This window comes from Gracilinanus agilis, chromosome 3 (genome assembly GCF_016433145.1).
Source record: "Gracilinanus agilis isolate LMUSP501 chromosome 3, AgileGrace, whole genome shotgun sequence".
Taxonomy (NCBI): Eukaryota; Metazoa; Chordata; class Mammalia; order Didelphimorphia; family Didelphidae; genus Gracilinanus; species Gracilinanus agilis.
The window spans coordinates 581489820-581513770 of record NC_058132.1 but is presented as its reverse complement, the minus strand read 5'-3'; the positions used below and the strand labels follow the sequence as shown (position 1 = coordinate 581513770).

At 37.6% G+C, this 23951-nt stretch overlaps 1 protein-coding gene across 2 annotated transcripts in view; it reads left to right on the top strand.

Annotated features, from left to right (window-relative positions):
* Nucleotides 1-2069: 2069 nt before the first annotated feature.
* PCDH17 (protocadherin 17) overlaps nt 2070-23951 on the top strand; it is a 118722-nt gene continuing 96840 nt past the window's right edge. The window contains exons 1-2 of one of the 2 annotated variants that reach the window (XM_044670606.1): nt 2070-7035; nt 14588-14632. In XM_044670606.1, the coding sequence (XP_044526541.1) occupies nt 4447-7035; nt 14588-14632 (2634 nt within the window). In that variant the 5' untranslated portion in view covers nt 2070-4446. The remainder of the gene's footprint in view (nt 7036-14587; nt 14633-23951) is intronic. The other variant, XM_044670607.1, reaches the window with a different exon arrangement.

The following is a 23951-nucleotide window of genomic DNA, read 5'->3' as shown; positions in this document are numbered from 1 at the left end:
ATGCATCCAACTTATTTGCAAAACAAGCCCAACTTTCATAAAGCATTGCTTTCCTGATGACTAGCTGTAAGATCCTACCCCAGGAGAAACTACCCATTTTGAAAATAATGACATCATGGGACCTGAAACCCTACTACAAAGAGCACCAATTTTAATTTCTAAAACCTTAAGGGGGGCTCTTGGTTTTCTAGTATTTATAGATGGACATAATGCTGACTCTAACTCCAGGCTAAAGGTTATCCCTTTGAAGGAAAGCCATCAGAAAAATTTGAAACAAAACAAAAACAGTTATTTAACCTGAAACTTGAAATAATTACCTCTGCAACTATATATATATATATATATGTATATATATATATATGTATTGTATATATGTACATAGTCATAGGTCTGGATTTTATTTTCTTTATATCCTGAATGATTCATGTTACAGATTTGTACATTAATCATTCACAATTTATAAATAGCAACTCAACTTTTTATTTATGAATCTAGATAAATTCTCTCTCAATCAAAACACTCACCTTTTTCTATTTCAATACTCCAATTTTCTTTTGCACTAAACCTTTCCCCAGGATGGCAGCATCTCAAACAAATTCAGCATCCCTGAATCCCCACATGTTGATGTTCGAAGAGTTTGGAAAGCGAGGCAATCTCCATGATTCGGGAATGAAGCATAGTCGTAGAGAAGTGAGATGAAATGAAGCCGGATTCTTTTTTTCTTTCTTTCTTTTTTCTTTTTTTTTTTTTTTTAACCGTGGTGCTACTTAGAAAACAGAAGACTTAAAGAAAATATCAAAACAACCCAAAGAATTCTTAGTCCAAAGGCACTAGCAGAGAAACTTATTTTCACTGGGGTCTACATTGCTTTTTATCATTTGAAAAAATAATTGCAAGAAAAATATAGAAGCTACTTGCAAAATGAGCACCAAAGGTTATATGCCCTTTCGAAGACAGAAGTTGAAATTATGTTGTAAAGGTTTTTATAAAAGGAAGCTTGAAGGGAAAGTCCCACAGCTAGAACATAGGGGGTGGGGAGAGCGCTGGCCACTGGGGCACCTGGGAGGGAGATAGTTGTTTGTGGATCCTTAAGTTGAAATGGGGGTAACCGAGGGGCGTTGGCCCCTGAGTATTATAGACCTGATTTAATTTGTGGCAGCCTAAGCTTCTGGTATCAATAATGAGTGTGTCTCTTTAAAAGACAGACGGGTTTACATCGCTGATACCGTCTATCTATCACTGCCGTTCTGCTTTTCCTCTAAAACACTTTAATAATAGAGTGACTCTCATTGCACGGATACGAGGGGGCAGCCGATTTTCCCCGAGGTTGAAGAAAGTTGCATATCGATTGCTGTTACAAGCCGCAGACGTACACGCGTGCAGTCACGCGCGCTCACACACACAGCTGCATTGCTTTCAGAGTAAGCCACATTGAGACAACTGAAGTGTGGGCAAGAAGGGAGTCTGTATGTGTGTGTTTCTGAGAACGCGTGTGCATACGTGAGTGTGTGTCTACATGTGTGTATGTCTGTTAGAGAAAAAAAAAAAAGATACCTAATAGAAAATCCAGCATCCACTGCAAGGCTCCGAATCTTACACACATCCTGGGATTCCGCTTTCCTGTGTGCCTTTGACACAGAGAAAAATTAAATTGCTTTCAAGCCCCCTCCCCCCCACCCTTGTTTTCTAGTGGAAGACCATGGAGAACGCTTTTTATATATAGTTAAAAGGCCAGAGAGACTCTGCAGTGTAGAAATGAGGCGCTGCAGTTTACAAGCGACAAGCCCTTCTCACATTGTTAGTCTCCAATCTAACTGATCTAATCAATGACACCGAAGCATTGGGGATTCTAGCACCGCCTCCCCAAGCCTTTTAGCTCTTTTTCATTGGACGCTGGAATAGGAGGCAGGTTCTTGTTCTTAATGCTGATTGGCTGGCAGGGAATCAGTATCAATGTTTAAGCAGCGGCGTGAGGTGAATAGAGTCAGTCTGCTAGAGGCACTGGGAGAGAGCGAGAGGGCTGGAAGCCCAGCAAATGCAGCAACAGCAGAAGGAAGACTGAAGAGACGCTACTCCAACTGTTGAATTGAATTCGTCTTATTATTAATCATTTTAATTTCTTCATTCACGCGGTTTCGGAGATGGATTTATTTTCTCTGAAATCAGCACATCTTTTGCATGCCGTTGGCTGATCCTGATGAATGCCTGATTGAAAGAGGCCACCCACCCATAACAGACAGGGGGGAAATACCCTCACTACAACAGATTGCAGAATTAACTATGCACATTGGGTCTGGACTTTTATGAATAGAGGACAATTGGGGGGAAAATACCGAACTGAGAGCCGAGACTGAGCTGTGGAGAGTTACTGGAAACCTACTATATATGTATTTTTTATTTCCCTAAAAATCAGAAAGATCTCGGGGTGGCTCACGCCTAAAATAGAGGACATATTTAAAAAAAAAAATACACCCAGCAAAGCAGACGCCTTCTCGGTGCTGTGGATAACAGCCTTGTTTTCCTGATTCTCAGCCTCCCGGAGAAAGAGGTATAGTAAAAGTGCAGCTGGATTCAACACCCCCTCCCTTTCTCCTTTTTCTTTTTCTTCAAAACATGAATCTGATTTTTCTATCTATAGAGTGAGTCAGAGAAGCGTTAGGAAGAAGCTGCAACTAATGTCTGTGAAGGGAGGAACATGAGGCGATAGTGAATGCGATTTGTTCCGCTGGATCTGACTCATCCAGCAGATTGGAACACCTGCATTTCTGGATGTGTCATTCACTTATTGGGGGGGTGTTTTAAGAACCCTAAATTTAAAAAAAAAAAACTTCTATTTAATAGCCCCTCGAAAGGTAAATCGTCCTGACTTGGCTTACTGCTGCTACACCAAGATGTCCAGAAAGACTGTTTGAGCTTGAGACTGCAGAATGCATTACACCAAACATTAATTTGTATTTGTTTAATCCATTCCCCTTCAAAAAACAAAACAAAACAAAACAAAAAAGGACATACTTTGTTCGTTTAAATATATATATACCACTCTTATTCATCGCCAAGATTTTCTTTTCTAAATGAAGAGGATTGGGAGGCGTCAGTGCCACTGGAAGGAGATGCTGAATAGAAAGAAAAAAGAAGCACTTGACAGCACAGCCCTGTGAATGCAGAGACTGTTTCCCTTTTAGCCACAGAGTGTATGTATGTGTGTGAGTACTGGGTGAATTTTCTCTCTTTTCCTTTTTTTTCCCTCCCCCAATTCTGAGCATTCGACCATGGGTTGCCTGTTGATTTCCTTTCTATTGGAGAGGAAAGCAAACTGGAATTAAACTGCATTGAGCAAAGTGCTGTTCCCTGAGAGGATGTGGTGGTGGCGGCTGCTACTGGCCTGTCTCAGAGAAATCCAAGAGTGTATATGCGAATGAACATAGACTGAGATTTTTTTTTTTTTTCCCTTTCCTGTACACACATACGCATACACATTGCTGCTGCTGATCTGGTTGGGGGTTTCCTGGTTTCGGGGGAGCATTTTTCTAGACGAGAGGGCGGAGGCTCGTAAAGGGAGGAAACTACAAATCCGGACACTAGTTCTTTGCTCTGCATTTCCCCCCCTCCCCGGGGTTGCTTGGAAAGGAAAAGGAGAACTACGCCTGCCAGCGAGATGCAGTCCGCCGCCGCCGCTGCAAGCAATGCAAGATTAGATCTCTAAATGCAGCAAAACACTCCCTGAAAACCAACAAGCCCGCGGGGCCACCAGACATTTCTTTGTACACAAGGGAGGGCTTCAAATCTATTTCCGAGACTCGTCTGTTTCCTTTCCCTTATCCCTGTCAATCTCATCACGGGAGATGAGTAACAAGTAAGGATTTCACTTTACAATCCAGCTTAGAGACACACCTCCCCGCTCTCTTTATCTCCCTCCGCCTCTATTTTTAATAGTATTTCGGAGACTGCGTGTGAGAGTGGCTTTTCAGCGCACTGGTGGAGGGGGAAAAAGAAAAGAAAAGAAAAACCCTGCGTATTTTAAAACCCATTATCGCTGCCTCCTCCTTCCCTCTCACCCCTCCCCGGACGATTTTTTCTTCTTATCATCCACCTCATCGCGGAAGTTTGTGGAGCCTGAACTAAAGCTGGGGTATTCCTGTAGATACGAAGCACTTGTTTTACCCCTGCGCTTGGAAGCTGCTTTTATTTTCACTCAGTGACCCTTACGCTACGGTCCATTTGCTGCTCCTCGCTCTGGGCAGATGCTGTAGCTCAACAGGTTCAAGGAACTTGAGGAAGAAATAAGAAGAGCCTGAATCAAAAAGCAGCTACAGGGAGAAGAGAGACAGACCCTGTCTCACGCACGCATACACAGGAGCACACACACAGAGCCCTGTTGTGTTGCACGCTCGCGGCACACAGACACGCACAGTCCTGCAGTTCCTGCCCCCACCCCGTTGGTCTGGGATGTACCTTTCCATCTGTTGCTGCTTCTTGCTCTGGGCTCCCGCCCTCACGCTCAAAAACCTCAACTACTCGGTGCCGGAGGAGCAAGGGGCCGGCACTGTGATCGGTAACATCGGGAAAGATGCGAGACTGCCGCAGCAGGGGCTTCTGCCCCCGGAGCGAGGCGGCGGCGGCGGAGTCAGCATCGGAGCCGGGCGCGGCAAATCCGGCAGCTACCGGGTGCTGGAGAACTCGGCGCCTCACTTACTGGACGTGGACGCTGACAGTGGACTTCTCTACACCAAGCAGCGCATTGACCGAGAGTCCCTGTGCCGCCACAACGCCAAGTGTCAGCTCTCCCTAGAGGTCTTCGCCAACGACAAAGAGATCTGCATGATTAAGGTGGAAATCCAAGATATCAACGACAATGCGCCCTCCTTCCCCTCAGACCAGATCGAAATGGACATCTCAGAGAATGCCGCGCCGGGGACTCGCTTTCCACTCACCAGCGCCCACGACCCCGACGCCGGTGACAACGGGCTCCGCACTTACCTGCTCACCCGCGACGACCACGGCCTTTTCGCCCTGGACGTCAAGTCCCGCGGAGATGGCACCAAGTTCCCCGAGCTGGTGATCCAGAAGGCACTGGACCGTGAGCAGCAGAATCACCACACCCTAGTGCTGACCGCCCTGGACGGCGGAGAACCTCCTCGTTCAGCCACCATGCAGATCAATGTGAAGGTGATTGATTCTAATGACAACAGTCCGGTCTTCGAGGCCCCCTCCTACCTGGTGGAGCTGCCCGAGAATTCCCCTCTAGGTACGGTGGTTATTGACCTCAATGCTACCGACGCTGATGAGGGCCAGAATGGCGAGGTGTTGTACTCCTTTAGCAGCTACGTGCCAGACCGGGTGCGTGAGCTCTTCTCCATTGACCCCAAAACAGGACTGATCCGCGTCAAGGGTAACCTAGACTATGAAGAGAATAACCTGGTGGAGATTGACGTACAGGCCCGGGACCTGGGGCCCAACCCCATTCCAGCCCATTGCAAGGTCACGGTCAAGCTTATAGACCGCAACGACAATGCGCCCTCCATTGGCTTCGTCTCGGTGCGCCAGGGGGCGCTGAGCGAGGCCGCCCCACCGGGCACTGTCATCGCCCTGGTGCGGGTCACCGATAGGGACTCCGGCAAGAATGGGCAACTGCAGTGTCGCGTCCTGGGCGGAGGAGGGGCCGGAGGGGGACTTGGAGCGAGCGGGGCAGGAGGTTCAGTGCCCTTCAAACTGGAAGAGAACTATGACAACTTCTACACTGTGGTGACTGATCGGCCTCTGGACCGGGAAACCCAGGATGAGTACAATGTTACCATCGTGGCCCGGGACGGAGGTTCTCCACCTCTCAACTCCACCAAATCATTTTCTGTGAAAATCCTGGACGAGAACGACAACCCTCCCCGCTTCACCAAGGGACTTTACGTGTTGCAGGTACACGAGAATAACATCCCCGGTGAATACCTGGGTTCTGTTCTGGCACACGATCCTGACCTGGGCCAAAACGGCACCGTATCCTACTCCATAATACCCTCGCATATCGGAGACGTGTCCATTTATACCTACGTGTCTGTGAACCCCACGAACGGGGCCATCTATGCTTTGCGCTCCTTCAACTATGAGCAAACCAAAGCCTTTGAGTTCAAAGTACTGGCTAAGGACTCAGGAGCCCCTGCTCACTTAGAGAGCAATGCCACGGTGCGGGTGACTGTCTTGGACGTGAACGACAACGCACCTGTGATTGTGCTGCCCACCCTGCAAAATGACACAGCCGAGCTGCAGGTGCCTAGGAATGCTGGGCTGGGCTACCTAGTGAGCACTGTGCGGGCCCTGGACAGCGACTTTGGGGAGAGCGGGAGGCTCACCTATGAGATTGTGGACGGCAATGAGGACAACCTGTTCGAGATAGACCCGTCCAGTGGTGAGATCCGTACCCTGCACCCCTTCTGGGAAGACGTGACCCCTGTGGTAGAGCTAGTGGTGAAAGTGACGGATCACGGGAAGCCCACCCTCTCGGCTGTGGCTAAGCTTATCATCCGCTCGGTGAGCGGCTCTCTTCCCGAGGGGGTGCCTCGGGTGAACGGCGAGCAGCACCACTGGGACATGTCGCTGCCACTGATAGTCACCCTGAGCACCATCTCCATTATCCTCCTAGCGGCCATGATCACCATCGCGGTCAAGTGCAAGCGGGAGAACAAGGAGATCCGTACTTACAACTGCCGCATCGCAGAGTACAGCCACCCTCAGCTGGGCGGGGGCAAGGGCAAAAAGAAGAAAATCAACAAGAATGATATAATGTTGGTGCAGAGCGAGGTGGAGGAGAGAAATGCCATGAATGTCATGAACGTGGTGAGCAGCCCCTCCCTCGCCACCTCTCCCATGTACTTTGACTATCAGACTCGCCTGCCCCTCAGCTCGCCCAGGTCGGAAGTGATGTACCTGAAACCTGCCTCCAACAACCTGACTGTTCCTCAGGGGCATGGGGGCTGCCACACCAGCTTCACTGGACAAGGGACTAATGCAACAGAGACTCCCTCCACTCGGATGTCCATAATTCAGGTAGGAGACTTTTAGCATAACCTGGGACTTGACTTTAAAGCTTTGTTTTTGGAGTTGTCCTGACATCTATCGAACAGGACTGAGACACTGCCAGCAGCAGTGAAACCCTCTGGTTTACATTCTGAACACTGTGTGTGTACGTACTATAAGATATACACAGAAGTATCATCCACGTATGTAAATAACAGCACAAAATTACAAGATGTAAATGTCTTGTTTCTGTTACTTATTTTAACGTGTTTTTAAAAAAATAGACTTCATTTAAAAAAAAAACATTGAGCAGTGTTCAGTGTTTGTGGTACGTGTTTTATTTTTATTAATATATATTTCACATCATAAACAACAAAGAACCCTCCCACCTTTGGGAACTTTTGTTAGACTTTATCAAAAGTGTTAGTGGTTCTTTTTTAACACTGCAAAAAATAAAAAAATAAAAAAAAAAAGGTTGTTACATAGGAACAACAAAAAATGTGGTCAGATTTCCAGTAGCCTAAATTACAGTGTGAATTATTTTTACACTAATATATTTAAATGTAGTTTTATCAAAGCACATTTTAAAGATACATGGATTTAATTTAATATTCAGCTTGAACTACATCTTAATTCACTAGTGTAGTTTAAGCTTTCAAATTACAGATGTGAAACTACTTTTTAAAAGTTTGAATAAAGAAAGGCTCTGGATGATGAATATTCTTATATTTGAAATGTTGCATATATATGGTCTAGTTGTTTACCTAATATTCTCTTATGAGTCTTTGGAGAGGTGAACCAAGTGTATCTGAAGTGACACAGACTCATTTTGTGTTCCCTGAAAATGGGAGGAAAAGTTGCACTATAGTCACTTGATGTACCAAAAAAAAAAAAAAAAATACTTAGAATGAATTTCAAATTCTCAACCTTTAGTAGATATGTGTATATAAAAACATAAACACACACATATTCTACAATTTAAATTAAAAGCCATTTGGCCTAGGGCAAAGGGAAAAATCCTGATCTCAGATCTAGGATAGGTATATATTTTGATAAAATGCAGGAAAACTCCCTCAGCATTGGTCAATTGGAGCTATTCCTAAGCCATTGTGGAGTTGTGTCACAGTAGTAACTTCATTTAATTCTTGTCATGCATTTGCATTGCTCCCAAGTACTTTAGTGGAGAAATACTTGAAATCTAAAATTGAACTTTACAGAAAGTGACACTTAAAGAAGAGGAACAATGTGGGGATAAAAAATAAGATAATTTGATTTATACTTATATGCTTTAAAAGTCAAATAATTTTGATGGCACTTGTTTGGGTAGTTTTTATTTATTGTTAAACTTGAGTGCTCAAAATGCAAAGTCCACTCTTTTTTGTTTTGATTTTGCAAAGAACTGTAATAGCTACTAAAAAGAAGCAAATTATATTTCCCACAATCATGTAATGTCTCCGTAAAGTAACTAATACCTGTACTGACTAATGCTACTGAATACAAAGCTATCATTTGTAGTGTTAAATCCCAATGGTTGGAGATTTTTTTTTTTTTACAGTGTTTACTGTATACTTAATCATGATTTTTTTTGAGATCTATATAAAACTGAAAGAGGAAATTCCTCCCTTAAAAAAGGTGTTTTGTGGTTTCTATGAAAATCTTTCTTTGACTATTAAATCTACTTTTCATGGTCATCTACATTTCCAAGAGAAAGAGAGTTTTATGCTAAAAAAAAAATTAGATGTAGATTGTTCTGGTAGTCACTGGATCAATGCACAAATACATTGCCTTCATTTTTAAAATTCCTTGCCCAAAAAGCCATATCATGGTGGATAAATGCCCAGTCTCTTCACCATCTATTTTCACAAGTCAAATTCTTATTGGAGCCACAGTGGAAATGGAATTTAAGTAGCAGAATACCCAAGCAATCTGAGGCATTAGGCAGATTGGGCAGGATACACCTGGGACTGAATTAGGCAGACCATTTTGAAGGGATAGGCTCCAAGTATTTCTACAAACACTTGGGGAAAGCTTTGATTTGCCCTTACCTAGAACCATTGTCAGCAATTTAATTTTATTTTTTTGATAATTTCCAACACAGAATATTTCAAATTTAGTTTGCAAAGAAACAGACATTTCAGCTCAGTCCTCCTTTCCCCTATTATAATATATCTCAGCAACATATCTAATAGACATAATTCATGGAATCAATCTTAGTTTTAGAAGTTAAAATAAGTTTTGGTGCAGACATGGCATTCATTGGCGTGGGACCTCCACTAAAGCAGATCAGCAATTTATAGTCTTGGTCACTTATCTGGGGGGAGGAGAGGGCATTGGGAGGTTATCCTGACAAACTGAATCAGACAGACAATCAGGTCCAATGTGAGACTTGAACCCAATCTTTTAGCATTCAAAGGCCTATCTGTCCTTTACCCATGGCCATGGTGCCTCTCCTATTATTTTTGTCATTATTATCCTCAGATTCATCATTAGTTTGCAAAATGAATGCTTTCAAAAACACCCTGGAGGACTTGCCTCCTTTCATGGCCAACATGACTAGAATTGGACACTTTGGCTGGTGGTGTACACCTAGATTTAATTACCTTTTAGGTGTATGTGATCTAATGCCAAAGATAATGCATATGATACATTGAATTAAGGACAACGAATAATCCTTTTAATTTAGTTACTGTTTCATAAGGGCTTTAAAAAGAAGCATAATAATTGAAGCAGGTCAACGAGTTGGTTGTATGCTCTTAAAATGACCTGGCAGAAATATACAACTTTGAATAAAAACTTGGCATGAACTTCTGGGGAGACATTATATCTATGTAATATATGTTTGATTTATTTCTGAAAGCAAAGGAAGTTCAATACTTGCACTGTGGTACAGATATGAAAATAGTAACAACTAACAGAACTACTAACGCTCACGTTTTATGTCCATATTTAAAACCAATTATGTGAGCTCTACAGATTCCAAAAATTGTGTTTATATTTTGTGAGCACATCTGTGGCAAAATCATACTTTAATTGAATCCAGCTATAATGTTAAGAATTCTATTCATGCCACACCCAAAATAACACACTTTTACATTTACTGTAAAATTAGGATAAATTTGAATATACTATTTTGTCATCTAGAGCAGTAGAAAACCAGACCCTGAAACAACATCGAATTATCAGGTTTGTTTTTCCTTCAAATTCTTCAGGGAAAGGCTTGATGATATGAAGGTAGATAAATTGAAAAAAATAATGCCTTTCACATTATCAGATTATACTCCAAAGTTTAACCTACTTAAAAAAGAAGTAAAAATATTTTAACATATATCTAAATATTTCATTAATTTAAAATATATGATTAGGAAAACTTCTGTGACCATTTCCTTTGGAAAAGTTTGATGGGACAAAAAGAATTTGGGCCTGAGAGAACAATCTTACTAGAAAAGATCAAATGGGGCTTTAAGTATCTTCTTTTCTACAATTTAAGGAATATACACACCTTAGAGAATCTTTATGTGGCATGCTAAAATGAAACAGCATCATTATTGATACTTGAAAGCAGCTACTGTTCATGCTCTGTCAACAAAGGTAATAAGGCTCACAAAATAACTTCATCAGGAGCTGACTTGAAGAGGAGAAGAAAGACAATTCTGGAATTCTGGAGATTCCCAAATTTTCTTGCTGCTCTAATGTCTTCAGACTTTCTATAATGTTACAAGTAGCTTTTATGTGCATCCATATAAGGAAATGTGCTGAGTCTACATTTTTAGTACAATTGAAATAATTAAAAGGAAAAAAAAAACCCTACATTTTCTTCCAGTGTTTTTAAAACTCCAATTTCAAATAATTGCCATAGACTTTGACTTTGTAGACTTGCAGAAAGGGAGTAGCATCTTCTTGATCTATTTTCATGGCCTTTTTAGTTAGAGAAAGTGAAGTATGTATTTTCAGGGGCAAAATGCACCCTTGAAACATGCTGCATTCAGCTGATTGATGTAAGTCCCTAAAGCTTGCACAAAAATCTAAATGGAATAAACGAGTAAGGATTAGATAAATGAACTATGTGCCAAGAAGAAGCTTAGGTATGTAGCCATAGCACTTTGCAGTGAAAGGAGGTAAGAAGAAACTTCAGTATGCTTTAATGATCCCATTGGATAATGCCTAATGCAATCTGTGAGGCAAATGAATGTTTGTGAGCTGCTAGAAGCTAACCTGGGGATGTGGTACATACAGCCAATTCTGCTGGACATTTGTTTGCATTAACCTCCTTCAAATCCCCAAGAACCACAAAGATTCAGGCTGGAGATTCATTGGATTCACACTATGTCAATTATACAGAACTTATCTAAAGTATTTTTCATTCATTTTTTCCAACATGATAAACTTACCTTTCTGCCTTTTGGCTATAAAAATGACAAGTTAACTGATAAATTTACTGAGGGGATATATTGGTGAATATTCAGATTGCACAGACATTAACTTTACTTTTTCCCCCCTCACAACATTCATAGAATTTACAAAGGACCACATAGATAATTTAAGCCAATATCTTCATTTCACAGAAAAGAAAATTTGAGACCCAAGGAGGTTGTGACAAGCCAAAGGTTACATTACAGAACCTGAGTTTTTTTTTCAATTCCGGTTCATTGTTATTTAGACCAAAATCCTGATGTCTCAGGTCCATTCTTATTTCTAGTGTCTGGGGCTTGATGTGGCTGAAAGTTTCTTTTGATAAATCTCAACAAAGAAACCACCTTGTAAGTGGGCATAATTAAGTGCTTGATACCAGTTAATAAAGATGGGGTTAAATGGCACAGAGAGAAAAAGTTATATAAAAAAATCAGGCAAAATGAAGTATTAGTCACAAACATGCTTGAACAACTTTAGAATGAATCTAAATTATTATTATTGTTGTTATTATTAATCATGTAAGAATTAAGTCTCTGCTTCAGTGTTTTTCAAATGTTTAGAGATTCCACTAAATGTGACTTTCAGCACAGTATGAAATTATAGAAATAAATGAATGACTGTAATAAATAGAAGTAAAATGCTATATGGAAACATTTGATTTTCAAATATTTAATTTGAAAAGATGACTTGATATGATTCTCTTTGGATTAGCTACAGCCTTCAATAAAATCAGCAAAATGTTATCTTGGTAATTCTTTATATATAAACCACATATATCCCCCAGATGAAAACTCAACAACCTTTTTCTAAGGAAAATTAAATGCTTTCAATCTTACCTGAAGGATTTTGAAATATCAGTTAATCCTATCATAAATTTAAACTTGGGAGAATTAGACCCATAGAATAAGCTGAATAAGGCAAAATTTAGTAAATGACTTCATTTGGGAGAGGCAAGAGAAACATTTACTTTAAAATTGTTTTCTCAGCAATGTGAATGTTGTGAGTACATAGCAGTATTCTAAAGGCAAACATTGATACCATCTTAAAGCTTATATATATTATCTTAAAGCTTTGCCTATGTTGCCTTTAAGACAATATTAACTATCAAGTAGACCAAGGGATTAAGTCAATTTATTAATTCTGAAATTAACCTTTAATACCCTCCCAATTAAAATATTTAGAACCAAATGTTGCCATGTTTCGTTTTTACAGATTAACTATTCATCTTTTTTGGCTATTGGCAATGCATAAATTAAGTAATATGCCATCACAATTTTTCATAAATAAATATGTACATAAAAAGAACAGATTTCAGAATATATTTATAGTCAGTATCTAAATTAATGATGGCTTGTACGTTTGTTGATAAAGGAAAGTCATCACTAAATATAACGTAAAACATTCAAGGGTTTGTGTTCCACTTTTCAAGGAAATGAAGCAGTGATTTGTAATCCATGTGTATATATAATGCAAACATATTAATTCCAATAAGAATACACTCTGACACATTCCTCATTGCATTAGTAATTTCATTATATCACTGTAGCTACTAGACCTCACGGGTCACACACCTCAGGAATTACTTTGGGAACTTAATGTTATGTTCACATATGAGACCTTTAAAAAATTCTGAAGTTAAATAAGTTAAAAGAAGGGAGGCCTAAATAAAGATCAAGAAAACTCTGTGTAATGGTCTTAAGTAGGTTAAGGATAAATATGTCAAGAAGAACTTTAGACATACATATATAATAAATACCTGTATATATGTTTATATCCATAAGTATCTGACATATATATGTATGGAGGCATACCTATACATATTTGTTAATGTTTGGAACATAAAGTCCTTATTAGAATAATAGGTAAAAGAAAGAATCAACTACTAGACCTGGGCTCCTGACAATTACAAATGAAAATTTAGCTCTTTAAAAATGTTGGCAACTTGTGCAATGTACTGAAGAGCAGGCAAATTCTTACAAATCCACCGGCTAATTATGATATTAGCCAATTGCTTTAGGATGCATTCCCTGCAGTATTGCTGTTGTTTAACAAACCCCTCTGGGCACTACCTCCAAGTTATATTTTAGCAAGATACATGAGATTATACACATACGTGTATGTATAACTATGCAGACACACATGCACCTATACATGTGTGTGCAGGCATGATGTGTGTGCTTTGACAATGCTTTTACATTTTAGAGTAACGTGCAAAGATCTGTGGACTTGTCCGTGTCCCTGTGAGGAGAGGATGGCTGTTACTCTTCCCCTGGTTAAAGTTAATCAGTTGTTCCCTGATCTCCTGATAATCCACTTCAGTCTTGGTTTTACAGACAAGTACATCTTTGCAGTGAACATAATATTTTGCAGCTAGTCACAACTCTCACTGGTGATTTTGACATTGACATATCATGGTCTTCCAGTTACTAAAAATAAATTACTTTTAATAGAGAAGACTATAATGGTATCTACATCCTCTGCTGTGACTAAGCAAAAGTGTGCTGGAGTTGCCTCTGCTTTCTGCTGCAAAATTGCAAACCCAGTATTTTCAAGGTAAAACGGAAAAAAAAAAAAAAGATAAAAATTAAATGCACCATTTTGTTGTGTGGGTGGTATCACTCCCTGATGTACTGTAAGTTCTTTCAGTGATAGACATATGAAATGAGTTTCAGACTGTGTTTGAGAAAATCTATTGATATATGTGTAACATACTTTTATTTGTCTGTTCCAGTCCTAGTGACACTATGATTACTGGTATTTGCAGTCCTTGCCCTGGAATTCTTCCAGGCAGTTTTATTGTATTGAAATGGCTCTTACAGTTCATTGAGCATCCAGCATAACATTGCTGAATATGATTGGCGCGTTTGCATATATTTATTCGAAAAAAATCAGGCAGTTAAACTGCATAATTATGGGAAAACGAATCATAACAATAAAAGACCATTTAAGTTAACAAGCTTTGTGATCAAAGGATAAATACAGGTTGGATAAATGAGACTCTAGATGTAACTAATCTACATAAATAGGCTTTGGTCTGATTAGAGGAAAGGAATATATTAAAATAATTTAGTGGTATTAAAAACATTTTGCTTCAGTCATTTTTATAACATCAAGACTTACACCATCTTATTTTTTTTTCTCCTCTTTCTTAAATTTCTATTCAATTCAATAGCCAGGAACACTATTGATGGTGGAAGGACGATGTGAAGCAGCTCAGGTAAACAAAAATAACATTTCATAAGTTTCCATTTAGTTTTTGAACACATTGTGTGTCCAAAATGCATAACATTTTAAAAACTTGAAATGGCTTTTTGATTGATTTTTAATTAAAGAAAAACATTAAAGGGACAATTTCTTGTTTACTGTCTTTATCAGCTAAAAGCAGCCTTTGTACTGTTTGAAAGCTGAAGCATTAAAAATCAATTTCAAGTCTTCAAAGCTATAAACTCTTACTTGCTTTGTAGATATATACTCTTTTTTAAAAATCCATTGCATGCATGTTTGTCAAGGAAATTAAAATAAACAGTAAATAATGGCTTTGTCGTAATTGTGAAAGATTTAAATGTATTCTTAATGATAGCTAATGACATCTTCAAAAGTAACTTAAGAATCATGCTGTGGAAGCTTGAAACTATTTCTCATAACAGTATTCCCTTTTTAAAGATTTTCTTATTTTTTCTTGGCAGTAATTAAAAAGAAACATGGTAATTCAAATATAAGACATTATTAATCAATATTGTTACTTATACTATTTCTACCTGCATCATTACAGATTACTAAACATCCATTTAGGCATAAAATTGTGGCCTGCTGTTCAATAAAACATGTTGAAGTACACAAAATTCAATTACGAAGCATCCTAAGTACCAATATTTTAATTCTGTAAAATAGTCAAGCTACATGTAGATATGTATATTTAATGTAGACATGAACTTCCATAAGGTACAAAGAATCTTTCTTATTCCGTGATTCCAACCTCATCCTATGAGATTACAGAGTAGAAGCTTGGAAACGTGAACCCATTTAGCATATACAGAGTTGTGCTCAGAGCCTACTCAAATTCAGAGCATACAGTTTGCTTCACCTAAACAGTAACTCTCCATTTTCTACAAATGGTCGAACAAATACATTCCCCTAAATCTGTTAATTTCATTTAGCTTCATAGTGCATCTGATAGTAGTCTATTAAGCTAATTCTGATGATTGAATATTTGATAGATTTGCTGTTTTGCATAACACTTGTGTAATTTGATATGCAGATTTGAGGATCATAAAAACAATCTAGCTTTAATGATCATGAGCAGGATTATCTAGACACAGCTGTACGATATCTAGTCAGTGTGCTTTTTACTATGATCTCATCATTTCAGTGTATCAAAAATAATAAGAGTAAGCATGACTTTGAGTACTGGGGGAAAAAAAAAGGATGTTTAGACATCTAAAATATATTGTGATAAAAAAAAATCTTAGTGAATTGCTTCATATTTAAGCTGTCCTTCAAACCAAACAAATGAAAAAGCGTTTTTTTTTAAGCAACACCTACAATATTGAAAATAAGTAAGGCTACAATAGTTTGCCTCTAATTGGTTTCTTTGACTATATCCAGAAATTACATAGATATTTTCTAAATGGGCTTTAAAACATTATTAGATGTTCAGTAGCCTGCCAATAGCTAAAAGAAGAAACCATCGAATTGTAGATGAATTCTGTGGGTTTGTTTTTTTTTGGGGGGGGGCAGATGACAGTAGAGTAGGAAAGCTTCAATTTCTACTGTGTAGCTGTGGATATACGTCTTCCTTAAACTTACACGTCCCACTGTCAACCTTCAGGATTGAGAATAATGATGAAGAAAAAGTGTAAGTCATGCGGAGTGCAGAGTAATCAACCCTCCATCATTTTTATTAATGGCAGTGGGTATTAAAAAGTACACATTAACTTGAATTCACATAGCTTCAAGGTAAGGTACTAATCAGTCAACTGTTTAGCCAGTGGGTATGAGATGGTAATTGTTTGCTTTCTGATTACTCTTTCCAAGTCTACCCGATTCTTCTGTCTGTTTTATAAATGGGCTATTTTAATTTTAAGCCAACTCTGATCTCTTGTTTTATGCATGGTGTGATCATAGTGAAATCCTGAGCTTAGGAAATAATAATAATAACAATTATTTAAAAATCTTATTTTTTAATGAATCAGTTCAGATAGAAAAGGTCCTGGGACAGTGTCATTTCATTATTATTTTTATATTTACTCTTTTATGTATGATTGCACAGGTGGGCAAAATAGCTGTTTTAAAAAATTACTGATTAAAAAGTTTTATTATCATCAATTTAGGTCATCATTATAAACATACATACGGTGAAGGATTAGATAAATAATAACAGTAAGCTGACACTTGGGTGTGTGTATATATATGTGTGTGTGTGTATTGTTAGTACATAAATATTACATATATTTATATATTCACATACACACATATACACATATCAGTACATAGACAAAAAAGGCATATTTCTATCAGACTTACAAAGGACCAATTAATTTCAACTTATATTTGAAGCATGCAGCTTTTCCATTTTGAAATTTGGCATTTGAATCCATGATAATTATTAGATAAATTTCCAGATCTTGACCTTCTTCATGAAGCTACTGTTTATCCCCAGATGAGAGTAAGAGAGGAAATAGAGAATTTATGCTGTTAAACAAATATAAACCACAGGATTTTGGGATAGTTATTGGTGCAAATCTAGTATAAATTGCCTGCACTGGCATTAGATGTGGCTATACCGACAAATGAGGCAATAGGCCCACATATTGAGAAGCTGGAGGAGGAGGGGAATGCATTTAAAAGATACTTTTTTGGGGGGGGTTCTGATTTAAATTTTGAGCAATAGGCTTTCCACAGTATTTTATAATCAAGACAATTACATAGTAATTTGGGTTAGAATGCATGCCCAGTTTCCCATCTCAAAACCCAATTTGTTACCACCTGTGGCTATTTCTATTAAAAAAAGAAACATAATTACTATGAGTCTCAGCAGTCTAAGAGTAAATTTTTGCAATTACAATACCTCCCTTGGGCAGATGTGTGAAAATGGCAGATTAATTCCTGCCAGGATCTGTCTGTTTCTTGTGTAGTTTTTAGTTTGCAAGTGGTTTGGTATAGCCTACTCATTAGAGTGGCACTGTTTGCTATGGTTAAAGGTTATGTCAGTGTTTCCATAGTAAATCTCTAGAAATAGAGATCCACAAATCTCCTATTAAATTTTGCTCTAGGCAAAAGTTGGCATGTAAAGGAGGTCTTAAAAGAGAGTAAAGATTCACTCCTAACTCCCTCATTCCCCCAACCTTTCCTCTTGCCCCCTTCAAGTTTGAAGGAAAGAAGTTGGGCTAACTGCCAATATTGAGACAGTTGGAATCGTGTAGCAGGCAAGTGCTAAGAAGTCCTTTGGAGAGTAAAAACACCCCTAAAGGGAACATCTTAAGGGCTATCTGTGATCTGGTTTTTTACTCAGAGCATATTAGGTTATTTAATATATCTGAATTTTTTCTTTAATGGAAATAGGAGACGGGAAACCTTTTCCTCTCATTATCAGTTTCTCTTATAAATAAGTACATAATTTGAGGAATTGACTTGCATTAGGAAACATTTCTTTAAGAACTTAGTAAATTCCTAATGTGTCAAATAGTCCCTGATTTTAAGTGCAAAATGTTTTGTTTCTGATCCTGGCAAAAATGCAAGAGAGAGAGAGAGAGAAAGAGAAAAAGAGAGAGAGAGAGAAGGAGAGAGAGAGGGAGAGAGAAAGGAAGGAGGAGGAGGAGGAGGAGGAGGAGGAGGAGGAGGAGGAGGAGGAGAGAACTTATTTATGGCTCTGAATTCAACTGATATTCAAAAATATTCAACTGAAGGATATTTCCAATGCTTACCCCGTCTACCAAGTACTGAAAAGAGTTACCAATCCTATAATCTCTTGGAGATAATTTTGTTCAAAACACTGTTAAAATCTATGAACAGTGGAGTATTTTAGAGGGGAAATGGAATTAATTAGAACTGACAGAGTTTTTTAAAGAATGATTTCCATAAATAGATTAAAAAAATAAAACATTTTTTTATCGAGTTATATTTTTAGGGTATGGATATATAATACCAATATTTTACATATGCATAATTTCACAATCATACGTTAGAAAGCAATGAAATATAATAGTTTAGAGTAATTATAATAGTTTATAATAGTTTATAATAGTTTAGAGTAAAAATTAAAAAGTGATTGGATATACTTTAATAATTTCAAAATATATTCATGAATGCTTTTTTCAAAATGAGCATTTCAATATGAATTTAATTTCATTTGCACATGAAAATCATTGAGAAATCAAAGTTATCTACTAGAGTATTTGACTTGGACATTAGAACAGTTGACCTGCTCTATAATCTCAGTTTCAAGCCAGGAATCTAAATCATGGCTCCACTTTGCAAATGGCCTATTCAGGATGTATGTTGTTGTTTGTAGTATAATAACCACTCTTCCTTGCTGAGGGTGATAAAATGACATTTTTAAAATCAAGTATAAGTTATTTCTTCATAATGTGATTTTGGGAGGTCTCTTTTAGTAAGTAATCAAGGAAAAAAGTCCTAGTTCTTTAAATGGCACAAATTCTATGCTATTTAAATCTTCTTTTCCTGGCCCACATTTAAGGGTAGCCCTATATACCTTTTATGAAATGAATTGAGAATTCATAATCTCTTGATTGAGAAATCATAAATTACAGATAAACAAATTCTATAAAGATGTATATTACATTCTAGTTTCTGATTCCATTTGATAAGAACACTATAAAATTCACTGTTTGCCTTCGTATTCCTTAAGTCAAGCTTCAAGACAATACCTCCTTCAACCGAATCTTGTCATAAAGTTACACTAATCAGCTTATATTCAGTTTTATGGAAAATCCATATGTGTACAGAATATTCAAAAGGCATAATAAGTGTATACTAGATAAGTTTCCAAATCAGCATAGTTAATCAAACCCAATTCATTAAAACAATATAAAAATAAAGAAATAAATAACTTAAGGGGCAGCCAGGTGGTACAATGAATAAAGTGCTGGACCTGGAGTCTGGAAAACCTAAATTCAAATCCAGTTTCAGACCCTTACTAGTTGTATGACCCTAGGCAAGTCACTTAATTCCATTTGCTTCCATTTCCTCATCTGCAAAATGACCTGGAGAAGGAAATGGCAAAGCATTTCAATATCTTTGCCAAGAAACCCTTCCCCCCACCCCAAATTATATCAGGAAGAGTTGGACATGACTGAAACGACTGAACAATAACAAAAAAAATAATTTTAAATACTATTGGAAAAAACTTAACCTATGGAAAAATCTCTAAAGTGAAATTTTATTCCTTTAACTCTTTAATTATGAGTGTAATTTGAATGTAGAATAATCCTAAAGTATGTTTTGAGGAAGTAGAAGAGAATATGATTTTTCGTAAACAGAACTAGAGTTATAATTCAGGGTGAGCTAGAGAAGAATAAACTTTTACATTCCTCAGTTTCCTTTACTTATCCGAAAGTGCAGAGGGGCTTGACATGGATCAGAATGATATGTAGCAGAGATATATAAAACTAAAATGGCTTGGAGTCACACACTGAAGAACTCTAAGAAATGCAGATAATTGAAAGTGGAAAATAAGTGAGAGGGAGAATGTGATGTTTGAGCAATTCTATTTCTTTCCCAACCCTGCACCCTACAAATTGTCTTTTACTTGTGGCATCCTGTCAACATACCACTGATCACTGTCTTTCAACCCTATCCACAATTTTACCATAACATATCCTCATGTTTGAAAGAGAAATAATCTCAATTATCAGAAAATGTTGATGCAGGATGCATCAGGCAAGAAGAGTCTGTTGTGGTCTGAGCAAGAACTTTGTCAGCTCAGTATTGGTTTCCCTGCAGACCCTTCTTTCGATCTGCTCTCTGATTCAGTGTCACCCCAAGTGTCATCCACACATACAAATCTTTTTGACTCCAAATCTAAAAGTCATGTTCAGTGTAGCAGCATCCTTTCTCCCCAGGGGTACAGCAGAGAGTCCATCCATAATGGGAAAGCCCTTCTACTTGTCCAGGTCTACAACTTTTATACCACTGATGGAGAATTACCCAGAGCACGGAATTGTTAAATGATTTGCCTGGGGTCCCAGAGACAATATATGTCTGATGCAAGAGGAACCCAGCTTTTCTGCTTCACTATCCATAGTGTTCATCCTGCTTCCCCCACTGCCCCTTCATATATGTGTGTATGGGACACACACACACCCCCATTCGCTGTCTACACACACACATGTATGTGAATGCTCCACAGGTCACAGTTGGGTTGTCCATTCAGCTACACGTCATCTGGACTTCATTTTTTCTTTCCTTTGTGGATAATTCAGGTAGACTTTTAAATGATTATGGATTTGATTTCAGAGACTTTACAGTGGTCCGGTACTTGATGCAGTCAGCACAATGCCATTTGCAAGCAGGAATGTTTGGAGGATCTCACTATCTTTAGGCAAACGATCTTCCTTTGGCTTGAGCTTCTTATTTTATCTGTATATATTATGACCTGAAGAATATGTCTGGTGAGCATCTATCTCCCCAACTTATTTCTTTTTTGATTTTTAAAGATATAAGATAGTCATTAATGAAGGTTATCTCTATTGCTCTATCTTCTTCTTCTTTTTTAAAGCCCTTACCTATAATTCTGTGCAATGGTTCCAAGGTAGAAGAAAGGGAAAGACTAAGCAATGTGGGGCAAGTGACTTGCCCAGGTCAGTGTCTGAGGTCACATTTGAACCCAGAACCTCTGATCTCTAGACCTGGCTCTCAATTCACTGAGCCCTCACTGCCTCCCGTTGCTATAACTTTTGAGGAATCTTAATTTAATTTTGACAGATGATGGGGACATGTCTATTGGAATTTTATTTTGATGAATAAAATGCCTTTTTTTCTATAGTCAAAGATTATGGACAAGAATGAGTTTTCTTCCTCTAAACTAATTAAAAAGTTATTTTAATGACTTCAATCTTTGCAGATTTCAATATTTTTTTCTGATGTTTTCTGGCTGTGAGTCATATGAACTCTATAGTCTCCAAAGAATTAAAGCCGAGGATTGCCCACGGGATAATGGTGAGCTGCATTGTTGGCATGGGAAGGCTATAACAAATTACAAACAAGGAATTACTTGGGAGAAGCGTGAAGGATGCCACTAAAAATGAAATTTTTTTTCAAAGATTGGTTAGTCGCATAATAAGAGTGATGAATAACTAATGGACAGCCCAGCTTACCCATTCCATGTCAGGAGTGCTTAAATGAGACCCCCTTCACAATGGGTAGATTTCCTATAGCAAATTTATGAAAGGACATGAATAAGTCTTGCAGAAGATGAGAATAAGTGGATTTTTATGTGTATAATTTTAGGGAATACTAATATTGAAATCATACTTGATTCTTTTGAACTAATATACTCCATAGGGTCGCTGAGAGACTCAAATGAAATTATGTTAAGTAATGCCCCTAAAAAATCTTTGTTACTTAATATAATTGTTAGGCAGTGATAACAACAAAACTTTAATTATTATCTTGTTCCTTTCATCTCTTTTGATAAAAGTTTAGATAGAAACTATTCTAGGATAAGCCATCATTCTGAAATTCTTGCTATATTTAATGACCTGTGGACTATTGAGCAGGTGAATGGAATGACTGCTTTTTTGTAATTGAATAAAAATATTAGGACATAGACAATTTCTGTAAATTCACTGAAAGAATCTGTAGGATGATTCCTGTAACAGACATGATGAAAGGAAATGTGCCCTTCATCTTGTTCCAAAATGATTTTGATAATCATTATTATTAATTTTAGGCCTAGTTATTCCATAGATTTGAAAGGAAGAGTGGACTATGTAAATAGAGATTTGTAGAGCACTGCAAATAAAGGTAACATATAAAAAAGATTAAAATACCATTTTATCAATGTTTTTTGAAGGGAGACTTTGTTTACCTCACAACAGCCTAAATATAATTTTAAGAAGTAAATAAAATGCTGACAGTTTGATTCACCTAAGAAGCAATAAAATAAACTCCTCCACCTGATTTTCCCTTTCCTGTTTATTCTGCAGGGCATAACAATGTGCATTCTTAAGATACTTTAGGGAATAAAAACTTCCATCTGCTACTCCACAAAGAGAGAGTTGAATTCTCTTTCTCTCCAAAAAAGCCTCTTTATAGGTTTATGCCACCTGAACCTTTAATCTGCAGTAAGAGAATAAAGTATATTCTCTTTGATCAGGATTAGAAAATAAAATGGCCAAGTTTTGATCTTGCAAAGAACTGACCATAATATTAGGGAAGCCAAGTTGAAAGCAGTTTACTGCATGGAAAATCACCTTCAAAGATATTATTTCATTTCTAATTTCCTGGAATTTATCTGTTTAGTTTTCCTCTATAATATGAATTTAATTTCAATTTGACAAGCATATATTAATTAACTTTTATGTGCAATAAGTGCCTACTTAATAAATATTTGTTGATTATAATGCATTCATTTGAGTACTAAAAACTTTATAGTAGTAACTCCTATCATTTTCACTGATTAAAGTCACTACTTATTAGTAGATATTATGACCACAAGCAAAGAAATGTCATAATATCATAAGACAGAATAGTTTTGATTTGTACTTTTGGCAGCAATAGTGTGGGATGGACAAAGAGAGAGAAGGAAAATGTTATTTCCGTCCCCAAAGTAATATGATACAAGTGATGGAAGAGTGAAGATACCATTCCAGTCGGCTAATTGCCATAAACATAATATCTTGCTAGGACTTCTAAGGTAGAATCAACATGGTGGGAAACATAGATAAAAGATGCATTAAAGCATTTCAAATTCAATCATTAGGTTTCATTGCACCCATCTGCTACCAGGGAATATAATTGGTAACTTGATTCATTGACCTTTAGCTGTCATTTTGGACTAGTTTTTAAAATCTTCATTTTCAAGTTAGGGTCCTGGAGTTAATTTGATAGGGAGCAATACGCAGTATGTTTTTAATGCAATTACTTTTTTTTAAGCAAAGATTTTTTTTTTTCATATAATCAGATTTAATGGGCTGTTGTATATTCTGTTAATCCAGTCAAAGTAGTTATTTAATGCTGGATGTGGTTAAAAGCAACTAATGTTCAACTTCATTAAGGCTTCTATTAAGTAGAAGGATTGCTGAACTTTTTACTCTTATTTTATGCACGAACTACTACCTCTCATTAATTATTTCCAGGGGTCCATATGACACCAAAATTATACTTACAAGCTACAATTACACCAAGATTATATAGCATGGCAGAGGAACTAAATAAGTACAAAATTATGGAATACTTCAAGTATTTTTCCTAATTAAAAAAAAAAGTCTATCATTTCTTTTTTGGAATAGACAGAACTTAACATGTAGTAGGGTGAAGATATCACCTACTAAGAGATTTTTTTTTTTCTAATTGTT